A 21,250-nucleotide genomic window follows, 5' to 3' on the forward strand; every position below is an offset into this window, starting at 1 on the left:
TCTAATGACATGCTGCACTGCGGTTCAGGGGAGATGTTGGACTGAGAGGAAGAGAAAATGCAAAGAAGGGTGAATAATTTCATCAGCGCCCCCCCGCAGCCAAACCACTGCTGTGTTCACACCACCGTGACCCCTTAATAACACTCGCAACGGTTTATCAAACGTGACACACTGGTTCCAAATCCACGCTGACCAGCCGGCGCCCAGCACGCCTCCTGCATGCTGATGAAGGACAGTCAAATCCCATTTCTCTTAAATAAACATTTGAACACGTACTGAACAGGAGGTATTCCCCTCACACTCTCGGAACACTTCTCTGCTCTCAAGTGTCTCTTCCCCCCCCCAACACAAATTTGAGAAGAAATAATTTTCTGTTGCTTTACAAATAAATTAAACAAAAGATATCTGAACAAAGTAATTATGTATTAGAATCTGTGCACGTCAACTCAGTTTAGAATAAAACGGTGTAAAACTACTCAATAGAACAGCAACGGAGAAAGTCTAATGGTTATGGTATATCAAAGCATACCTCATACGCATGTGTTTGTGGTAGCCATGGTAGCTGTGTTGTGTTTTCATACCACAACCATGAAACACATCTGCGTATGGTTCACGGGTTGGTGCGTGAGGCTCGAGAATCTAACACAGATTCTTTAGGCTGACCAGATTCTCAGCTCGGTATTAAAAGCTCTGTTTCCCATGCACTGCAGCTCAAACATTCAATTTTATGCACCCTCTGAAAAGTAATTCAAGTCAAGGACTAATAAATGCTGCAATGGCTGCAATTGTAGATAAGAAGCAGAGAGTATGGGGATGCGGGAGCTAAGTATCCAGTGTGTTTAAAGAATCTGTGGAAAGAATCACAAACCAGCAGAATGGAAAGTTGAACCCAGGCCCCAGGGTGCACAAAAGGCCATGTGGCAAAGTTTGATGAGTTTGTTCTGGTGTGTGATTAATTCAATGGACTGTCTTTGTTAAGATTTTTTTTAATACTTGCATTTAATTATGAGTATTCAGTATTTTAACTGATTCTTGGCTTAGGTTTTCAATAAGTTTCAGAAAGTTTAAGTTGCTTGCTTCCCATTTGCGCAATCTCTTTAATTTTCATCACAGAGAATAGGGATGATGAACACTCTTTCTTCAGAGAACAGTACAGTGAATGCTCTCATGTTACCGTTCACCCCAGCCATTCTCTCAGGAGGTTCTTGCCATGACCAGAGTATGAAGCACAGCTGTTAAATGTACTGTATTATCACTGGACATGGGAAAGATACTTACCATTAGTGAAACAAACTTATAGGCAACACTCATCTTGGGAGTTATGTGGTCCTGTACGGGGGCATGTGTCCTGCTTTTAGTTGCAGAGCTCATCTTTCTGTTGGTTTTGTCTGTTTTGTTGGTTTGGGTGGGCATTTAAATGGCCCTTGGATCTGGTTTCAGCCATCGTCAAATGCACATAATTCATTTGACCTCTACTTTGACTTCTACCTTGATCTTACATTGGAGCTGTCTTGGAGATTGCTTTTTCCGATCATTTTCAATATAAAATATCTGTTGCGCTGTTTTTCTGAACATTGAGTCATATTTGTTCTTTTATGTTCTTTTTTTGTTTTGTATTAAAAATTGACCCCTTTACCAAACAAATAGATAGGCATATAATACCATTCTATGTTTGGTGTGTATCAGTTGGAATCCTTTGAAATCAAAGCAGGATTAAGTAAAAGCACTTAACTGTCTGTGACATGAGTGGTACCCTAAAGCAAAATACTATTTAATGTATATTTCAAATACAAAGGCAACTAAAATGGTCTGACAGTTTGCTGTACCATCGTAGGCTTTCTTTGAAATGCATGAGTCAAGCCCTTGGGCTATGCTGCCTATTTTCTCTTTTGTGTGTGTAGAAGTATAGGTGTGTGGTGGAGTTTACGAGCATGTGTGTGTGTGATTTTTATTTCTTTTCTGTTGAATTTACTGAATGCCTGAGGGGAGGGGTTACGCAATTAAATAAAACAAATAATAAAAAGAAAAATAAATGAATTATAATATTAAAATATCAAAGGAATCCTGACAGAAATTTACATATCCTTTGCATAACATGTCATATTTTTCTTTAAAAACACACAATACATTGTGCCTTTTAAGCAGTATGAGTGCAGTTTCCTTGCTTTGATGCATTAGAAGCTGACCAGTATGTGAAATTTGAGTCGTTGCCAGAAGTGTAAGATAAGAGCAATGTCACCAAGTGCTGATAGACTGTACACGTAGGAGCTGTCATTTGGAGAAGGTTCCCTATGGGCGTCCTATAACCAGCTGCTTTTTTCTGGTTTCATTTTTTTCCCCACACAGCAGTCTGCATACAAATGTCCAGCTTGGTTGACTTTCTTTTACATCTATTGGTGCTTTCTATACACCAAAATGGGAAACTATGGAGTAAGCTCCACCATTCTCCTTATGACTAAAAATAATATACAAGAACATCTAAGGAGCCAGAAAAATGGGAACATTTACCATAACTGTCCAGGAATGTTTTGGAACCAACATGCTTTGAAGGTGAACGGCGTTAAAGGAGCCACCCTCCCCACCCACACCAAGTCCCTCAGCATTAGCCTCCTCAGTAGCAGGCCACCCTCCCCACCCATACCCAGCCACTTGAACTTCCGGCTCTTAGTGTTTAGCTCACCCTCAATCACCAAAGATAGCGGTTCATTGAGGGTATGAGGATTGTCATTCAATTGCTGGGCTGGTCTCTGGAGGAAAAAGGGTGATAAAGATCTGATGAGCGCACTCTTTCGGGTCTTCCAAAGAAGGATCGAGCAGCTGTCTATTCACAGCTCAAAGCGTGGGAAAGCCAAATATTTCATTAGCCTTGTGTGACTTTGATATGAGGAATTCACAGTGAATTGGGTGGGAGTAGTCACATTTCAGTCTTCCCAAGGCATTCCCTGTAAATGTGGATATTTTGTCTCTTCCTTTCCAAAACAAACAAGAGTGTTTGATGTAAATCTATGCTGCCGCAAGGGGCCTTTCACCAAATTTAGTATTCAAATGCACCTGACAGTCAGCTGTTGTAAAAGAAAGGCCCTTCCATCACAATAGCAATAGTGAAGTTTTAGTTTCACTGTCAGTGCTTCAGAAATACTGCAATTCACTTAAAATAAGTTTTATGGTTTCAAACTGCTCATTTACACGTTGGCCTGTTAAACCATAATTACAGTCTGAGTGCTCTGGAGCTGAGGGAGTGGCAATCACAGTCAATATCACAGTCAGAGTCCTAGACAGAGTTGTAGTTCTGACTCAACGGGAATCGACTGTGAGGACAACAACCCTGTTCAAGGCTGGTGACAGATGGTTTTGTCCAAGGTATAAATGTCACTAATCTGCCTGTCATGCAGTCATTGGTACTGCCTTGCTGCTGTCAAAACCCTTCTTTCCTCTTTATCCCTGACAGTGTGTATAGGGTGCTAACTACAGGCAATTACATTCTGGTTGTGATAACCCACTCAGGTATCTTTCTCTGCATGTCTTCTTAAATCAACATTTTTAAAGATGGGGTTGCAGGATTCATCATTATGTGGGTAGGGGCAATTACTTGATGATGATACCAGGTGTATGATTATCATTTTGATTACATTAATTACACATATTGCCCATTGCAGTGTTCTAGTGACATCCTTCAATGTATCAAGTACCAGACAAACGTGTTAGTTACTATTTTGAATGCTTAGCGTTGAGGTAAAACCTATAAAGTATCCATGAAAAAGTGTAACCTTTGAATAACATTATGCCATGTTCTCCATCATGTGTGACAGTGAAGGAGAAAGAAGGTGCATTTCCCTGCATAGATTAGCTGGATTGGTTAGTAATGTGATTGTGTTGGGAGCAAAGGGAACAGTACTGGTTCACTGATTAAATCTAATGTTCTACAGTCGCTCTTCCCCTACTTCAAAGCCACGCTGCATGGATTTAACTTGACTCTGCGCTTTCACTGAATGACAGGTTTGCATCCTACTCCAACTGTGACAAGGGACTCGTATTCAATTTAATAGTACAGTGGTTCATCCATAGCCTTTAGCCACGCAGTGGTGGGTTGAGTGATGCGCGGAAATACATATGCGGCCTCAAGGAACGCCTGTCTGTTTTCATCATTCAAAGCTGAGGAGGAAGCACATTACTGCACAGGGTCAATATAACAGCAATCTGAGTGTATTCTGTGTATTTCATACAAATCCAAGAGGGATTCAATGCACTCTGTCAGAGTAAAACATACTGATTTTAGCGCTTATTTAACCTTATGACTTCAGATACTTCGCTCTTAGCGCTATGCAAATTGCAAAACAGAACAAGCCAAGGAGAAGTTATGGCCCAATGTTATGCACGTCAGGATTTTTTGGTGGGGTTGTGCTTTGCAGAACATGTCTTATTTTTTTCACATGAAGCTGAGCACGAAGGCAGAGAGCGTGTGTTTTCTGACAGCTCTCCACAGAGACCACACCTGCGGCAGCTGACAACGGAATCTCAAATAGCCCGATGTGTGCGCTCTGCTGAGTCAGCATAGCCTTTGAACACTGTTTGGTCCGTGCGTCAGTAAACAACTGTCCATCAGTATGTTTTTATATGTATTAACTATAAAATTTGGAGGACTTTTTGTCCATGTTTGAATGCTTTGCATCTCTTTAAATTTTATATGGGATACCACCTATCTCCAGGGATACTACAATCCCTGCACTCCTCCCTGATCTTGGCAGAGAAGATGCTGGTTACAAAATTTTGTGCCTTAAAAACTTTAGGCTCAGCAATACAGAGTATTCATCTTTCAACTTAAAGCATAAAGAGTTCATTACTTGGGCCAGTTCAGTATCTTTGTCTCTTTTTAATTACTTGTGTTACACGCTTTATTTTCACTGTGTGTTCATCGCGACGCCATTTTGTTCAATCGTCTGTGTCTGTTCTCTCATAGATATTCCAAGGAAACTTTGACAATGAGACGCACAGAAAGAACGTGATCGACCCGCCCATCCACAGCCGCTTTGTGCGGATCCTCCCCTGGTCCTGGTACGGTCGGATTACTTTGCGGGTCGAGCTCCTCGGGTGCACGGAGGAAGACTGAGCCACGCCCCCAACGCCCCCCTGCCCCAGCACCCAGGCCCCTGGAATACTGGAATATTGAAGATTACTCCAGCGTCTCGATAGAAACTGTGTGAAACCTGTACAAAACAATCTATTTCTGATGCTTTTTTTCCCCCAAGAGTGTTTGGTTGTGATTGGCAGGACTTTGTGTTTTGTATAATGATCTAAACCTGCCCATGTCAAATATATGTCCTTTCTAGACATTATTATTATTATTATTATTGTCATCATTATCAATAATAATAATAATAAAATGTCAACATTTCTTTTAGTTTTGCTTTTCTGTATGGAATGTATTTGTTTAAAGTCTGGGGGGAAATATTCACACTGTGGTTAAAACTTATGGCCATACAAGCTGCAGTGTTACTTTCTAAAAAAGACTCGAGTGATCTGAATTGCCTCTTTGGCTATATAAGCTTTGAACAGTGCTCATGTCCGACTAGAAAGCAAAAAGTTGTTTAAAGTTAGGAACTATTATAAAAAGGTAACCACTAATATTATGCAATGCATTTGTACTTTTTACTATAACACGTAATGGACATTACTGTCATTCTTGTATTTTGGGGTGGGATGACTCTACATTAAATAACCATCTAACAATAATTGCATGGTACACTCATGGTATTTAATGCATATCGTAACATTTTTTTGAAAAGGCTTGCAATACACAAAGTCGACAGTGTGATTTAAGAGTATATATTTTTATGTCTTTTTTGTTATATTTCCTGACATACACTGCAGAGGTTTAGACCTAAATACAATCAGCTGTACTACTTTTAAAAAGGATATCACAGAGAGTTAAATGATATTAGTAAAATAAATGCCCTAATTGTCTCAACTTTCATTTTTTTAAATTTATTTTAAATATGTATTTGTAACAGTTGCTGTGGACTTCACATGCGTAGGATATATGCTGAAATTGTGAATTTTCTTCCCTTTGTTTTGCATTGCAATTTCATTTCACTCAAATTTAAATTTGAAAAGCTCAGGATAGAAGCCACTTGTTTATATTGTTCATTTTTTTTTACCCACAGTTCTATGATATGCCTAAGTGTAAATTGCTTAATATATTTAAGAACTCATCATTTGTGTCTGAAAGCACTTGAAACAAATGTAAGAAAACCAGAACCCAAACAGCTAATTCTATAATAAAGATTGCATTGGATCCACTTTATTCTAGTATATTCAAGCTATATTCCATTCTAAATTTTACATAACATAAAAGTTGAACAATTTCATGTTTTGGTTGCTATCAGGAACAGTTGTAGTTGCTGGTACTGTATGTCCATATATCTGTACCATATACCTGTATGTTCTCCTTTACATCTGCACCACTACATGAATCATTCAAAATATGTATAGTTGTGAAAAGCTACAGTTCAAGCAATATAAATGAAGTGGATTGAATTAAACCAATTTCATGATAATTATTTTACCAGACAGTGCAACAAAACATGTTGCAACTGGACTGTTACCATAGCTGAAGTGTATACTAGACCTTGGGTCGAAACATCTCGTCTATTGAATTGCCACAACATTTTTATAAAATACCTCCTTGGCAGAATTCTGGGTCTTATCCCAGAATTCCAACACCCTGTGGAATGATATGTTAAAGGTAATATGGAAGAGTTAACAAGTTTGATTGGAAATAAACAAATGATTAACTGTACACTGAGAATTAATTGTGTGGGGACATTATTTTCTGACATCTGCTTGAAGTATATAAATAATTGTATTAGATACCATAATGTCATTAAAAAAATACTATTGTGTTTTTAATTGTATATTGTGCAACATTATTTACATTTTACACTGTATATATACCAGTTTCATGCAGTTTCCTACATTTTTGTTATGATCAAGATAGCCATGACACCTTTGAGATGATGTAGTCTTATTACTGTATGCCCTCTTACGGTTGTGTTGTCCAAGGCCATTCGGCCCAGTTATCTTCTGTAAGGTATTTTCAAATGTTCATTTGACTCACTAGATTCTCATCTCTGTATTAAAATTGAGAGTTCTGTGCTCCTGTTATAGAAGTCGAAGCATTCCACTTTGATGCGTCTTCTTAAAATTCTTTAAATGAAGGGGAGTAACCAAGGACAGTATTGAAAAGAATGTCCTGTATACTGTAAATTCCAGATTAAATTGGAATATCAGGAAATATTTCTTTACACAAGTTGGCAGTGTATGAAACAGCTTGCCAGGACCATCGTAGTAGAGGCAGAGACCATCGTGATTTAAGATGCTCTCTAGTGCGTAGGTAGATGACAAACCTAGGTGGGTGAATGGCCTATTTTGGTCATGCACATGTATGTATACTTATGTTCTTGAGACAGCACCAGCAACACATTATAAACCAGAACCTCTTGTATTTAAGAAGCAAAGAGGGCAGGAGGAGAATATGAGCAGAGGAATGGTGTGTCAGTAGAATCTCTGGCATTGCCACTATTATCCAAGAAAATTATTAATTTTTGTTATCGCAGTCACCTGTGGTTGCTTTTCTAACCATGCAACTTCAATATTTATTTTTATATGCAAGAAATACATAAAGCCATGACATTGCAAAGGGAGACAAAATCAGTTGACGTACCTGAGTAAAAGTTCAATGTTGTTTCCAGTAGTTTGCGGTCTTTCACTTTGTGTAATGTACCCTGTGATTTCTGTGAGGAAGTCCACCCGTGTGAAGAAAAGGATAACCAAATGGCCTGTGAATTGAGTTTGATTTATTTTCTTCTTTTGGTGTCTGCATTATCTAATGTCATCATTTCAGTGTGAATAACAAGTGCTATCTGGCAAAATATAATGATTATGTACTGATTTGTCAAAGTTTGTTGGGGGAAAGACGATTGGGGATTTTGTTGTGTATAGCTATGTGGTCACTTCAAGGAAAGCTCTTTGGTTTGACAAATAATAAAAACAAAATGTCTGTGAACCAACCAGCTTCTGTTTTTCAGTCGCACAATTTCCTAAAGTTGAAAACATGTTACCAAATACTATTTCAGTTCCAGAATATATGTATATACACACACATACATACACACACAGTAGGTAAACATAAAATCATCACAAACTACAATATTCACCACCAAGGAATGGAAAGAAAAAAATACTAAATCGTTTTATAGTTTTCTATGTATAGTTAAATATGGATTTCTGTCGTATCTTATCCCATATCAAGACTGTAATATTTGACAAGAAAATATTATGGAACTCCATTTACACCCCGATTGTAGAATGATTTCTCAGTGGTTCAGTGTAGCACATGGAAGAATGGCTGGGGGCCAGGTTTGAAAGTATTTCAACAGTGAAATGCTCCACGGCTGGTCAAAGGCCTAGGCACAGAGTAGCTCAAGCAGAGATTAAGCAGAAATTCCAGCAGATGAGCCAAAATGGCTGAGGACCTGCATATGATTTTTAAAGGGCATTAATCACTCAGTACAGGGCCACATGCAATGGGCCAACCTGTGGCGCCTTTCAAGGTAGTATCATACTAAGATACTCACTTGAGCAGATTACCAATTAACCTTAATAAAACATATCATAATAAATCCATAAACATAATAAAACCATGGTAGATGTAAAAAGATATATAAACATTGTGACCTGCCACAATTAATTCAAGCTGAAGAAGTAGGAATCCATATTTTATGGGAGTCTTTATGTAGAGTAAACAATAAAATTGGTTACTTGAGCGATACGCTAATCCCCAAGCAATTATTTATTGCGGTAATTCAAAAGCACTTATCTTTAAGAGTCAACAAAAGGTTTTATTTTCAAAAAGCAATGTTCTCTCTCTGGCATAGGGGATTGAAATTCAGACAAATGTGTAAAGAATCAACTGGACCTGAGAAATAATGGGAAACGAATGCATTCTGAATCGTTTCAATAAATTCCCACAGATTGTGGTTTGAAAAATTATGGTCTGAAGAATACACCTACGGTAAAAAAAAACATGCCATTACTGATATTTAAAAAGAGCTGTTGAAGACATGAATTTCAAATCTGATATGAACTACTATATATCTCTATTTAAAGAGATAAATAGCAGAGCTGACCAACTATGACCCTGGTTGGCTAGAAGGTCTGTTGACTTCTCTTTTAATCTTAAAATCAGCAACCAATTTAAAGCCAGTAAACTAGGTGTGATGATTCACGGTAACAATGAGAACCAGCAGATCCTAAGCCCAGGAATTTAAATAATTATCACTGTTAATGCATTAGTTTTGCCTATAATGCATGGGTGACAAAAGAATGTAGAACAGAGTGAAATATGTTTTGACAGCACATCATCGAGTTTCAGGAAACAGAGCAGATTGTCAGTCCAAGCCACATCAATCCACTTATTCTAATGTGGGCATAATCACTTTTGACAGTGCACCATTATACCGAAATTTCAATTGCCACACTTTATACAGTTTGTATTCAATATGATATGCCACAAAGCCTTAGAAATGTGACTACTTAAAGATTATTTATTTGGCAATGCAATGCTTGCACATCTTCATAACTATATACATATGCATTTGGCATGTGGACAGACGGTACACATTTCAATCATGTCATATCTTTGTGATTTGCTGAAGAGCAAAACCCACTGATGTACTAACACTAAACAGTTACTGGACCCAAAACACAGTCAGTCACCAATGTGACTTGTAGAGACTTATGTGCATGTTAAATTGTAGCAAACACACTCACTGAGGCTTCATCGAGCAATGCAATGATGACATGTTGATTAGGGAAGCATGTTCAAGTCTGTTCATAAATCAACACATAATAATAATAATTATTATTATTATTACTACTACTACTACTACTACTACTACACTTATCAAAAGCATCCATGTGAAGACAGGACTGAACTTTCTATATTGTTTGTTGTTGGGAATACACAAGGTATATGATGTCAAAAGCAATCAAAGAAATTACAGGCTTTTTTTTTTTTTTTTTTTTTTTAAATCAGGGCCGTGCCTCAGGATGGTGAAATCCAAAAGCTTTTCAACACCTGTCTAGAATATCATTGTTTGTGCATTTGCTTTTGTTTTTCAGTGAGATGCTGTTGTGAAACTTACCACAAGAATAACATTGTATAAAGCAGTGGTGTCAAACTCGTGCCATGGAGGGCCGTGTGAATGCAGGTTTTCATTCCAACCAATTAATGCTGCCTTAATTGAGTCCAATTACTCATTCAGCCATATGCGTTTAACTGCATTGAAGCACAGAATATAAGAAAATTTTTATTTAGACAATGCAGGTCACCATAGACGTCGGGTCACCATTGTGCACAAACCTGCATCCCTAATTCAGCAAATAATTTAACTAATTATATAATCAAGATCTGAGGCTGGAATGAAAACCTGCATACACACGGCCCTCCATGGCACGAGTTTGACACCACTGGTATAAAGGGATAAACACTAAATATTTCGCTCAAGTTTAATTGAAGTGAGTAGATCTTAACTGAAAGCACATTTAGTTTTACAGATTTAAGTTCATTTTGATCAACAGCCAAAATGCCATAGAGCTTAGAGTGAATATTTGAGTTTGTCAATATTGTGATTGTAGAACAGAAGGTCCTGTGTGTTATGAAACCGTGTCATATATCCAACAATTTAAACTTAGAAAGGCAGATAAGGGAGGTGAGAGGATTGCAACATTGTAACTGTCCAACACACTTACTGTTGATTAAGTAGACAACTGTTCACCTTCCACTCCTGTGCAGATGCAGCTGGCATTATGATTACAGGTAAAAGGCTAAAAATATTCAGTACGCAAGATATCTGCCTAAAATACTGAAGATCTTGTTGTGATAATGCAAAGGAGTGTCCGTTACACATATGACAGAAACTGAACTCAGGCCCAGGAATAACATCAGAAGGTCAATTTGATTAACGAGTCTCAGAACAGACAAACAGAGAAGGTTTCACAGAAATGAAATAAGTGCTGTAATGCCTTGTTCATTCAAAAATGCCCATAGCAAATTAGCAGATTACACGGCCCGTTTAGTCTCTGTGATTTAGATGACCCCCACCCCATCCTTCTCCTCTGATGGGTTATTTCTCACCAAAGGGGACAGAGGAACAGACTGGATCACAGTGGAAAGGATGTGACTAAACAGCACATGAAGAGGAGAGAACACCACCCCTCCCACCTCCAGATGGATTGAAGACATTAGAATCAAATGATTGAGGATTTTTCTGCTCATTGAAAAGTCTCCTGCCAATATTCTAATGGTAAAATATATTTGAAGCGGGAATATCCGTGGTATTCACATTTGCCAGGCCATTGAGCCTACCATTAGAAATCAAGGCAAACAAAACTTGTCTGCCAACTGAGAGGGTTTGCCAGGGTTTGGTCAATCAAAAACAGGGCACAGTCAGGAATGTCTAGTGAATGACTACAGACAAGCAAATAAAAGCTGAACTGCGTTGTAAGCATATTTTTGTCTGATGTAGTAATGTGAGCATGTAAACAGAAGTTGTTTTTTAAATAACTTTTGTATTGCCCTTGAGTTGCAGATCAAATACTGCTATAACAAAAGAGATTGAGATTGGCTTACTTTCCCCCCTTGGCTAAACGGTGGGCAGGGCTACCTGGGAAATGGTTCTTGTGAGATGCAATTATATAATACTTTGTGTGTGGTGTTTTTCATAACAATTCTGGTTGATTTAGTAATGGTGACTATAACTGTACAGTACAATGACAATGGCTCATCTAAAAATGCCATGGAAACAGATACATCCGTCTGATTCGTTAATACATAGAACCTCCTAAATGGGAAAGTCTTACTGATATCCTAGCTAGCTGCCCAGCTGTAGGTCCCTTCAGATGAGTGCAGACAAGCTGCAGTATAATAATGGATTTAGCTCATCGAGATGCTCATCAGAGCACGTAGTTTTCAGTTAGCAGATCTGTCCATTTAAGAAAGAACAGTGCCTGTTAACTTCAATCAGTGGTCATTTGCCTAAGTATAAAGCAGGTAGCCCTCGACAATAAGAATATGAACCCCCTCAACCTCCCATTTGTGGACAGTTGACTAGCTTCTCGCTGCACTCACTAAAAAGCCACTGTTATGTGAGCTGTAGAGCAATGGGAAGCGCAGGAAAGATTGCAGACCCACCAAGCCATTTTGGCAAATTTTCAGAGGAAACCAGCTGCTCAAAGTCACTAGATTTGTCGCTAGGCTCTTTTTTTGATCGGAGAAGGTCTAGCGACAAAGTCGCCAAATAGCCAAATTGGCAACATTGATAGCAAGGGCTTTTCCCCAGATACACATCCTTTTTTTTTTTTTTTACTCTTGCATCTTCATAACGAAGTCCATGCACCATTTTATAGCAAAACAACAAGTGTCAGCCACACAGGGCAAAAAGTGTTTTTTGACTCTGAGGAAAACGTTGTAGGCATTGAAACGTCAGTCTACCCTCTTCATTAAACAGTGTATTTTGCCCTAAGCAAAGTGTACTCCAGTGTTCCTTATTTTGGGCCAGTCCCATTGTCAACTGTCCAGCTAAGACGTTTTTGTCTAGTTTGACCATCCTGCCTGTTGAGTACTGTAAGAAAAAATAAGGTTCCGGACGAGAAAATCTTGGTCTTCGTAGAAACTGTCTTTATTGGCAAAATATGGCAGCAACAGAAAATACACGTAGCATGTACTCTGGGAGCATCGAAGTCAAAATGCACCCCGACTGTCTGTCTTGGCCTTCTTTTAAGCTGTTAGTTGTGATTTGATTAGTGGTACCAGTGATGATTGGTGAGTGAGATGATTAGTTTCTGTCAAGAGTCACACAATGCCTTAGCAACTCTGCTTTGTTAATCACTCCCGAGTCAGTTTCATTCACCTTCTCCCTCTCCTGGCTGATTGTATCAATATGGCACTGTCAGTCTTTACAGTGATACTGAAGTCTTGTGAGCTGTGAACTAAGGCTTTCTTTCATCAGTGGGCCCAAGTATTGCGTTTTGGCACAACCTCTGTATTGAAGATTTGTAGTTGAACTAAAAATCTTACATATCCCCCCTTTGATGGTTTATTTGCGAACATGGACCATCACTCATTTGGATACTCTTGCGGTTAGTCCAGCAGTATGGTTTCTTGGTATGGCATAGAGCATCCTTTACTCACATGCCTCTCCGGATACCCTCCCAGCGGGTCGCTCTCAACTGCTGATGGCCTCTGGGTGATGCCCTCATCTCGGGATACACCCCTCGCCATTGGACTATTACTGTGCCTCACACGCCTAGGTCCCATGAAAGCTTTTGCTGCCTTGTCCCAGTCACAGACCAACCACACTGTGACTTCTAATCCATTACTGACTTACAACCAGGAGAGAGAGAGGTAACCAAACCCGACCATGAAAGTATTCAACAAGCATAAGAAACCAATACATGTGTGAAGAAGTGGGTGTTTTGAAATGATATTTGTTGGGAGGAGATATGTGTGCTTTAAGAAAAACCTGGTGTGATGCGAATGGTGTATGATAATGCTTGCTGTGTGACAATCAGTGTAATGAGTGGTGGGGGAAAAGATGCATTTAAAACAAAAAAAAATGGGTGAAGGAAAAAAAAATGGACATTTGGCCAGACAGTACAGGGTGGTCATAACAGTGAAACAATGATAATGAATAAACATTGCTTTCTATGCAGTGTTGTAGATACCTGCCTTTTTTTTTTTTTTTTTTTTTTTTTTTTTTTTTAATATTGATATCAATATCAATAACAAAAATAATAAAAATAATAATAATTTTTTTTTTTTTTTTTTAAATCAATAAGGTGTGTTTTTTTTATGATATCAATATCAATAACAAAAATAATAAAAATAATAATAATTTTTTTTTTTTTTTTTTTTTTTTTTTAAATCAATAAGGTGTGTTTTTTTTTTTTTTTTTATGATATCAATATCAATAACAAAAATAATAAAAATAATAATACTTTTTTTTTTTTTTTTTTTTTTTTTTTTGGTAATTGAAATGATGATGGTGTCTTTGTACATAAATTTAAAAGCTTTCCTGGTCTTCTGAGTGATAATTGATAGTGCAGTTGCAATGGTATGGATGTTGTTTACCGTCGTCTTCTCCTCCATCAGTCCTTCCTGCAAGTACGCATCTGTTTGGAGAACTTGTGAACCAATTAATTCCTTCAATTTTCCCTCATTCTTCCTTAAAAGTTGACTGTCCATCCAGTTAGACACTCCCAACCCAGCTCCAGTTGCGCTAAGTGCACTGTCCATGAACCCCAATAATTTCCGCCCTACTGGGGTTCCCGTTGAATGTGGAGTTTGGGGCCCCTCTGCCTGTTTTTCCATTGATGACCTGGTTGCCACCGCACCATGGTACTTCAGAAACGCCGTTGTCAATAGGTCCTTGTAGATGTCAGCCACACTCTCTCCTTTGCACAGCTCATCAACATCTGGAGACCACGCTGTCAGGTTCACCAGGACTGGTACATGGACCCACTGGACGTTGTTGATCAGGATTCCAGGATATGGTCTTGTCACTATGCCTGACTGGGGAGCGGGTTGCTGTTCTGGGCATTCCTGGAGCATCGCCACTGTCATCGGCAATATCAACATTAGGACACTCCCTCGCATCTTCGTTCTTTTCCTATCTTCCTGCTTGATCTGAAAAAAATAAAAGTGTACACAAAAATCAGTGCCCACCCCCCAACATTTAGACAGACACAAACATGACGTGCGATCAGTTATTCTCTGTTCTTTTGTAGAATTTTAACTGATCCACATGAAACCATTTGTTTGTGGTTCGTCGTGCTGTTGCCTTGTACTGGACTTTATATACAGTTTCTCCACATTTGTCAATGACTGTGTATGGGCCCTTCCAGTTAGCTGACCATGGCCCAGCATGATGGTAATTCTTTACCATTACCTCATCTCCCGGCTCAAATTTTTGCTCACTGACATGTTGGTCATAATACATTTTGTTGTATTTCTGAATCGAGCCAATCTGTTGAGCCGCTTGCTGGTACATAGCAGGTAAAGAAGAACAGAGGTTTTTCAGAAAGGTTTCAGTCGCCCATCCCTCTATCATGGGTCTCGGCACCTCTAGTAGCAGATGTTCTGGCATTCGCATTCCCTCCCTGTCATCAATTCATGGGGCTGTATCCTGTGCTTTTGTGAACAACCCCTCGCACAGACATCAAAATACTAGGGAGATTTTGAGCCCAATTGGTGCCATTTTCCAATACCATTTTTTCTCAATGCGGTTTTGAGTGTTCTGTTTGTTCGTTCAACCCCGCCTGAAGACTGTGGATGGTGAGCTATGTGTAGTTGGTGCTTTATCCCAAGTAGTTTTGCCAAGTCTGTATGAATTTTCCTGTGAAATGCGTGCCTCTGTCACTTTCCAGGCTAAGTGGCAGACCCCATCTACAGTAGACTTGTTCCCATAATACCCGGGCTGTGGCGGATGCGGTATCGGACTTAATTGGGAACGCCTCTATCCATTTAGTGAATGTATCTATTATGATGAGAATGTACCTGTAGCCTCCTCTAGCTGCAGGGAGTGGACCTACATAATCGATCTGCAAATTTGTCCACGGTCCTTCGGTAGACACGTGGGCCTCAGTCGCCTTTCCTTTTCACTGGTGATGGATTAATCTGGGCACAGGTTAAACAATTTGTGCAATAATCTTTCACATTTTTGTCAACGTCTGGCCACCAAAACATGTTTTTTAATCGGTCTTTTGTTTTTCTATACCTAAGTGCCCCCCCTGATTGTGGATATGATACAAAATATCATTCCGCAATTCTGTGGGTGGGATCCATACTGGAATGGCATTTCCAGTGTACAACAGCATGCAATCATGGACCAGAGTTGTGCATCAAACAGAGTCAATGGGCCCTCCAAAATTGCCTCCCCATTCTGTTTCTGCTTGATTGCTTCCGCAAAACTGGATCCCGTTGCTGCGCAACCTTAAGGTCTGTCGGTTCCCTGACGTTTACCACAGCAACTAGTTCTGGTTCCGGTTCCAGAACATGGAATGGTCTCCTGCTACAGCTGCTTTCTTTGCTAGCTCGTCCACAGCTAAATTACCATCTCCATGTTGGCTTACTCCTTTCTTCTGATGGGCTTTCACCTTTAATAGAGCAACCTTATGTGTACAGGACTTGGCTGCTGTCCACAAAGCCTGTATGGGTCCGACCTGTTTTAAAGGTTGGCCATCAGCGCTGGTGAAGCCCCTTTTCTGCCAAATGGGTAAATACTCAGTGAGAGAGTTAACAACAAATGCAGAGTCTGAAAAGATGTTTAAGTCTGAATCTGGAAAAACTGAAAAGGTCTGTAGGACTGCTGAAATTTCTGCTTTCTGAGCTGAGAAATGAGATGGACATCTGTAAAGGAAATCCCCATTGTCCGAATGAATCGCAAAGCCAGTATGATACTGACCATCCTGCCAATATCGGGACCCGTCCACATATACATCAATGGCTCCTTCTATAGCGCACACTTCAAAGACACTGTCCAGAGGCTGGACAGGTTTAGTGTCACAAGTGTGAGGGTCACCTCATAGAGAAGTGTACGGGGTAACATGCATGAAGATTTGTACACAGTTTTCAAATTTTTGGAACCCAGATCCAAAGTCCATCGTGCTAATCTTGAATTAGATACTCCTTTCACTTTGCCATTCAAAAGAAGCTGAAGGGGTGTATGGGGAGTATGGAGTGTCACTTCATTAAAGCCGTAAATGTACTCGAAATGGGACATTCCCCAATGAACTGCCAAAAGGTGCCTGTTACATGAGTCAAATGCTTTCTCAACCGGAGAGAGCACACGGGAGGCATATGCAATGGGCCGCAGATTCTCCTGAACTTCCTGCAACAGAACTGCTGATAGAGCTTCCTCAGTGGCTGCGGTCTGCAAAATAAATGGCTGTGATCTGTCTGGATTACGCAATGCAGGAGCTTTAATTAGCGCATCTTTCAATTTTTCAAATGCCGTTTGATGTTCTGGACCCCAATCCAAAGCATCAGACTTTTTCTTTTCCCGAAAGTAGGAGTTAAGCGGTCTGGCAATATCAGCAAAGCCTTCAATAAAGTCCCTACAAAATCCGACTATCCCCAAAAATGATCTTAAAGCTGTGACTGAAACTGGAACTGGAAGTCGCTGAATAATCTCTACCTTGTGTGGATCAGGAGTGCGCCCCTTTGGTAATTTAATGCCCAAATAAGTTACTTCCGATTTGAGAAGTTGCGCTTTCTTGGGATTCAATTTGATTCCTGCTTCTTCAAGGAGGTGAAGCAGTTCTGCAAGTAAACTGACATGCTCCTCCCTTGTTGCAGTCTGCAACAATAGGTCATCAACATACTGAATGAGACATTCTGGTCTAGAAAAAGCAACCTAGCACATTTGCCAAACACTGGTGGAATAATGTCGGTGAGTTAGCAAACCTTGTGGAAGCACATTCCAAGTGTATTGGGTATTTTTAAATTTGAATGCAAATTTGTATTGGCAATCAGGATGCAGTGGGATGGACCAGAAACCATTGGAGACATCTAGGGCAGAATAATAGTTAGCTTCTGGGAGAAGGGATGCTAGAACATCAGGTGTGGCAGCTACCACAGGCGCACATGTGGGGGTGCACTTGTTGAGTTCCCTATAGTCAATACATAAACGCCATGAGTTATCCGGTTTACGTACAGGCCATATAGGAGCTAGGCATGGAGATAAGCACGGCCTAATGATACCTTGTTCAAGTAGGGAGTCAATTGCACTCTGCACATAGGGGTTTGCTTCATTCGGGTAGCTGTACTGTCTGAGAGGGGTGGGTCCCGCCCCTGCACATTCACCTCTATGACACCCGGATCAATGCGACCACATCATGCTTGCTTTTAGCGAAAGCCCCTCTGTGTTGTCCTAACAGGTCTGATAGCTGGGTATCATCATGTGACAACAAGCTATCCAAATCATAATCCTCTGCCTTCTTAATAGCAAACACCGCATGCACGTCAGAAATTTCGACTAAATCATCCCCACTCTGAGTATTGCGCCAAATACAATTATTGCCATAATCGATTATGTATCCTCGCCTCTTCATTATGTCTGATCCCAAATTATTGCGAGCATCACCAGTTGTACTGAACCAAGCCTTAGCATTAAAAGAATCACTGCCAATTCGAAAAGCCAAACTGTCCGACTGAGAAGCAATAGACACTGTACCATCAAAACCTTCCAGAGTAATTGTATTCGTGGGATTGCGAGGGTGACTATCTGAGTGTATAATTGACAAGGAAGCACCAGAATCCACTAGCCAACTGTTGCATCGGCCTCCAACAGCAACATTTACAATTGGCCTACCATAGGTATCTCGTTCCAAAGGTGCAATGTGGTTCACGGAGGCCTGGAACCCCTATGCTGAAGCATTAGCACATTTCGATCCCATCCCCTTATTAGCTGCGCGCAATTCAGCGTTTTCGGCGCTCAGTTTTTGTAAAACCACTGCATTTCACTGAGCTGTTTGCTAATCTCCGAATATGGAGATGTTCTTTTTAATGTTGAGTTGCATTCCCTGGCAATATGTCCTTCCTTTCCACAAGCATAACATAAAATTACCCCGTTTGGGTTAAACAAGGGGGGCCTTTCACCCCTCGCTTGTCTCACATCCTCCGGCACATAACCTTCATTTTTCCACGACACCGATTTACGAGTATGATTCGGGCGTGATGTGGTCTCGGCCAGTGCAGCCACTGGTTGCTTTCTAGATTGGTTAATGCTGAGATTCATGTTATATAGCTGTGTCATTTTTGCTACGATATCGCGTATGCGGCATGCGAATCTATATGTAGCGCCAAAGCCCTCCGAGTATTCGAATCACTTTGTGCAATCAATGCGGATTTGAATGCGGGATCCTGTTGTGTTAAACCAGCGATGCCACTATAAGACGAAAAGGCTTCCCATAGGCGCGCCGATATGCGGCCGGGTGTTCAGAAGGACACATCACTACTTCCTTATCTTTTCCCAATCCACAGCACGAGTGCCCAAAATGTCCAACAACCCCGTTTTTCTGCGTTGTTGGTTGGCCTCCCGATTTTGTATGTCCAGTGGAAGCGCACTAGCAAGAGCATGGGGTAAACAAGCAGACAAAATGACACATGCGTCAACATCAGTCAATCTATGTAGGCCGACCATACGTTCCAAATTCGCAAGAAACTCTACCGGATCTCGCTTTGAGGGAACAAATGCACCAATACTTTTACGAGAGCCTCAATCTCGCTCGGAGACAGCGGCTTTACAGTGGTTGTAGTGGTTACTCTGTTTCCCCCTTCCCCCGGTATAATAGTAGTGGTCTCGTGAACTGGCGCTACGGGGAATTTTAGGGTACGTAACGAACTGCCATCCCCCACCAGAGGTAAACCTGTATTTTGTGCGTCACTCCAAACCGCGCCGTCACTTTCCTCCCGAACCCGGTTCCCCGGAGCGTTACTATTCTTCTCATACAAGTAATCGCACGTACCTCGTACGCTTTTTAATTCTGTCTGCGTAGCATAGAGTTCACAGTGGAGCTCCTCGTTCTTTATGTGTAATTGAGCTACCTCCTTGCGCAGATCTAGCTGGATTTCGGCATTCAAATTCGCGTTAAGTTGATGGCTTTGTAACGAGGTCAGAAGCTCACCAGTTTGCTGTCGCAAATTTTCATTCTCTGCTTTGAGAGCATCCAATGTTTTATTGCCTAATTTGTAAGAAGCAAGGACGCCTTTCAAAACCATTGCAACCTTACTTTTTTCCTAAGTTTATTGGTCGTGTTCCTATCAAATTGGAAGGCAGCCCATTCATACGGCTTTTCCTGGTTCTCTATTCCCTCCAACATATCTGATTTGCCGTGCTTAGCAATGTACTGAAGAATAAACGATTCCATTATCATAGATTCTCTCAGTTGTTCCCACTTAATAAAGAGTTAGGAAAGCACCCTCGCACCACCTCTGTGCGCAAAACCTCTATTTCCCAAAACAGCAATCGGGCTTGCTGATTCGAACCCAAAAAACAATTCCAAATACGTACGATACGTTAATCACCGCAACCTGGTTCCGTGCGTTGAACCAAAATTAAACTTTATATTCCAGTTGCTTTAGGAATATTTTATACACCTACTGTATGGTTCAGTACCTCGAACCAACAACACTATTCCAATTACTTTAGGAACGTATAGCTTGTCGCGTACAAATCCTAGCCACAGTCCGTCGGGCCCTATTCAGTTACTTTAGAATAGTTCGTCGATTTGCAAGCACAAAAACAGGTTCAGTACGTCGAACCAACAACTCTTATTCCAATTACTTTAGGAATGTATACAGCTTGTCGCAACAAATCCTAGCCACAGTCCGTCGGGCCCTATTCTGTTACTTTAGAATAGTTTGTCGATTTGTAAGCACGAAACAGGCAAGTTGCGTTAGTAACTTGTTAATTCCAAACAGTTCCCTATACCCAGTACGTCGGCAATTCAGTTGCTTTAGAATTGTTGTTTTAGAGAAATGAATGGACTTAAACCCTGCAACTTCTACTGCACCTTACAAACAAAGACTACTACCAACAATTTCAGTCAGGAAACCTCCTTTCCTTGTAGGTTCTTTGAAGACGTGAAACTGAATTAAAAGTGGAAGCTGTATCACGAAAGATGATACTCACCGTATGGGAAGCTGATGTCAGGAATCTCCCCTCTTTTTTTCAGCTCGCGTTGGGCTGGCTCGCCAATGTAAGAAAAATAAGGTTCCGGACGAGAAAATCTTGGTCTTCGTAGAAACTGTCTTTATTGGCAAAATATGGCAGCAACAGAAAATACACGTAGCATGTACTCTGGGAGCATCGAAGTCAAAATGCACCCCGACTGTCTGTCTTGGCCTTCTTTTAAGCTGTTAGTTGTGATTTGATTAGTGGTACCAGTGATGATTGGTGAGTGAGATGATTAGTTTCTGTCAAGAGTCACACAATGCCTTAGCAACTCTGCTTTGTTAATCACTCCCGAGTCAGTTTCATTCACCCTTCTCCCTCTCCTGGCTGATTGTATCAATATGGCACTGTCAGTCTTTACAGTGATACTGAAGTCTTGTGAGCTGTGAACTAAGGCTTTCTTTCATCAGTGGGCCCAAGTATTGCGTTTTGGCACAACCTCTGTATTGAAGATTTGT

The 21,250-nt window shown here is 40.4% G+C and overlaps 1 protein-coding gene and 1 long non-coding RNA gene across 6 annotated transcripts in view; one reads left to right on the forward strand and one right to left on the reverse strand.

Moving 5' to 3' along the window:
- The window catches only part of edil3b (EGF-like repeats and discoidin I-like domains 3b), a 111,247-nt gene extending 103,185 nt beyond the window's left edge, over positions 1-8,062 (forward strand). For all 5 annotated transcript variants that reach the window (XM_064308126.1, XM_064308127.1, XM_064308128.1 and 2 more), the window contains one exon: positions 4,958-8,062. In XM_064308126.1, the coding sequence (XP_064164196.1) occupies positions 4,958-5,107 (150 nt within the window). In that variant the 3' untranslated portion in view covers positions 5,108-8,062. The remainder of the gene's footprint in view (positions 1-4,957) is intronic.
- A 6,355-nt stretch (positions 8,063-14,417) lies between these two features.
- LOC135239488 (uncharacterized) lies at positions 14,418-20,790 on the reverse strand. Its single transcript, XR_010325385.1, has 2 exons — positions 20,751-20,790; positions 14,418-14,743 (listed from the first exon to the last, which is right to left on the reverse strand). It is a non-coding gene; the product is annotated as an uncharacterized LOC135239488 (long non-coding RNA).
- Between the last annotated feature and the right edge of the window lie 460 nt (positions 20,791-21,250).

This window comes from Anguilla rostrata, chromosome 14 (genome assembly GCF_018555375.3).
Source record: "Anguilla rostrata isolate EN2019 chromosome 14, ASM1855537v3, whole genome shotgun sequence".
NCBI classification, from domain to species: Eukaryota; Metazoa; Chordata; class Actinopteri; order Anguilliformes; family Anguillidae; genus Anguilla; species Anguilla rostrata.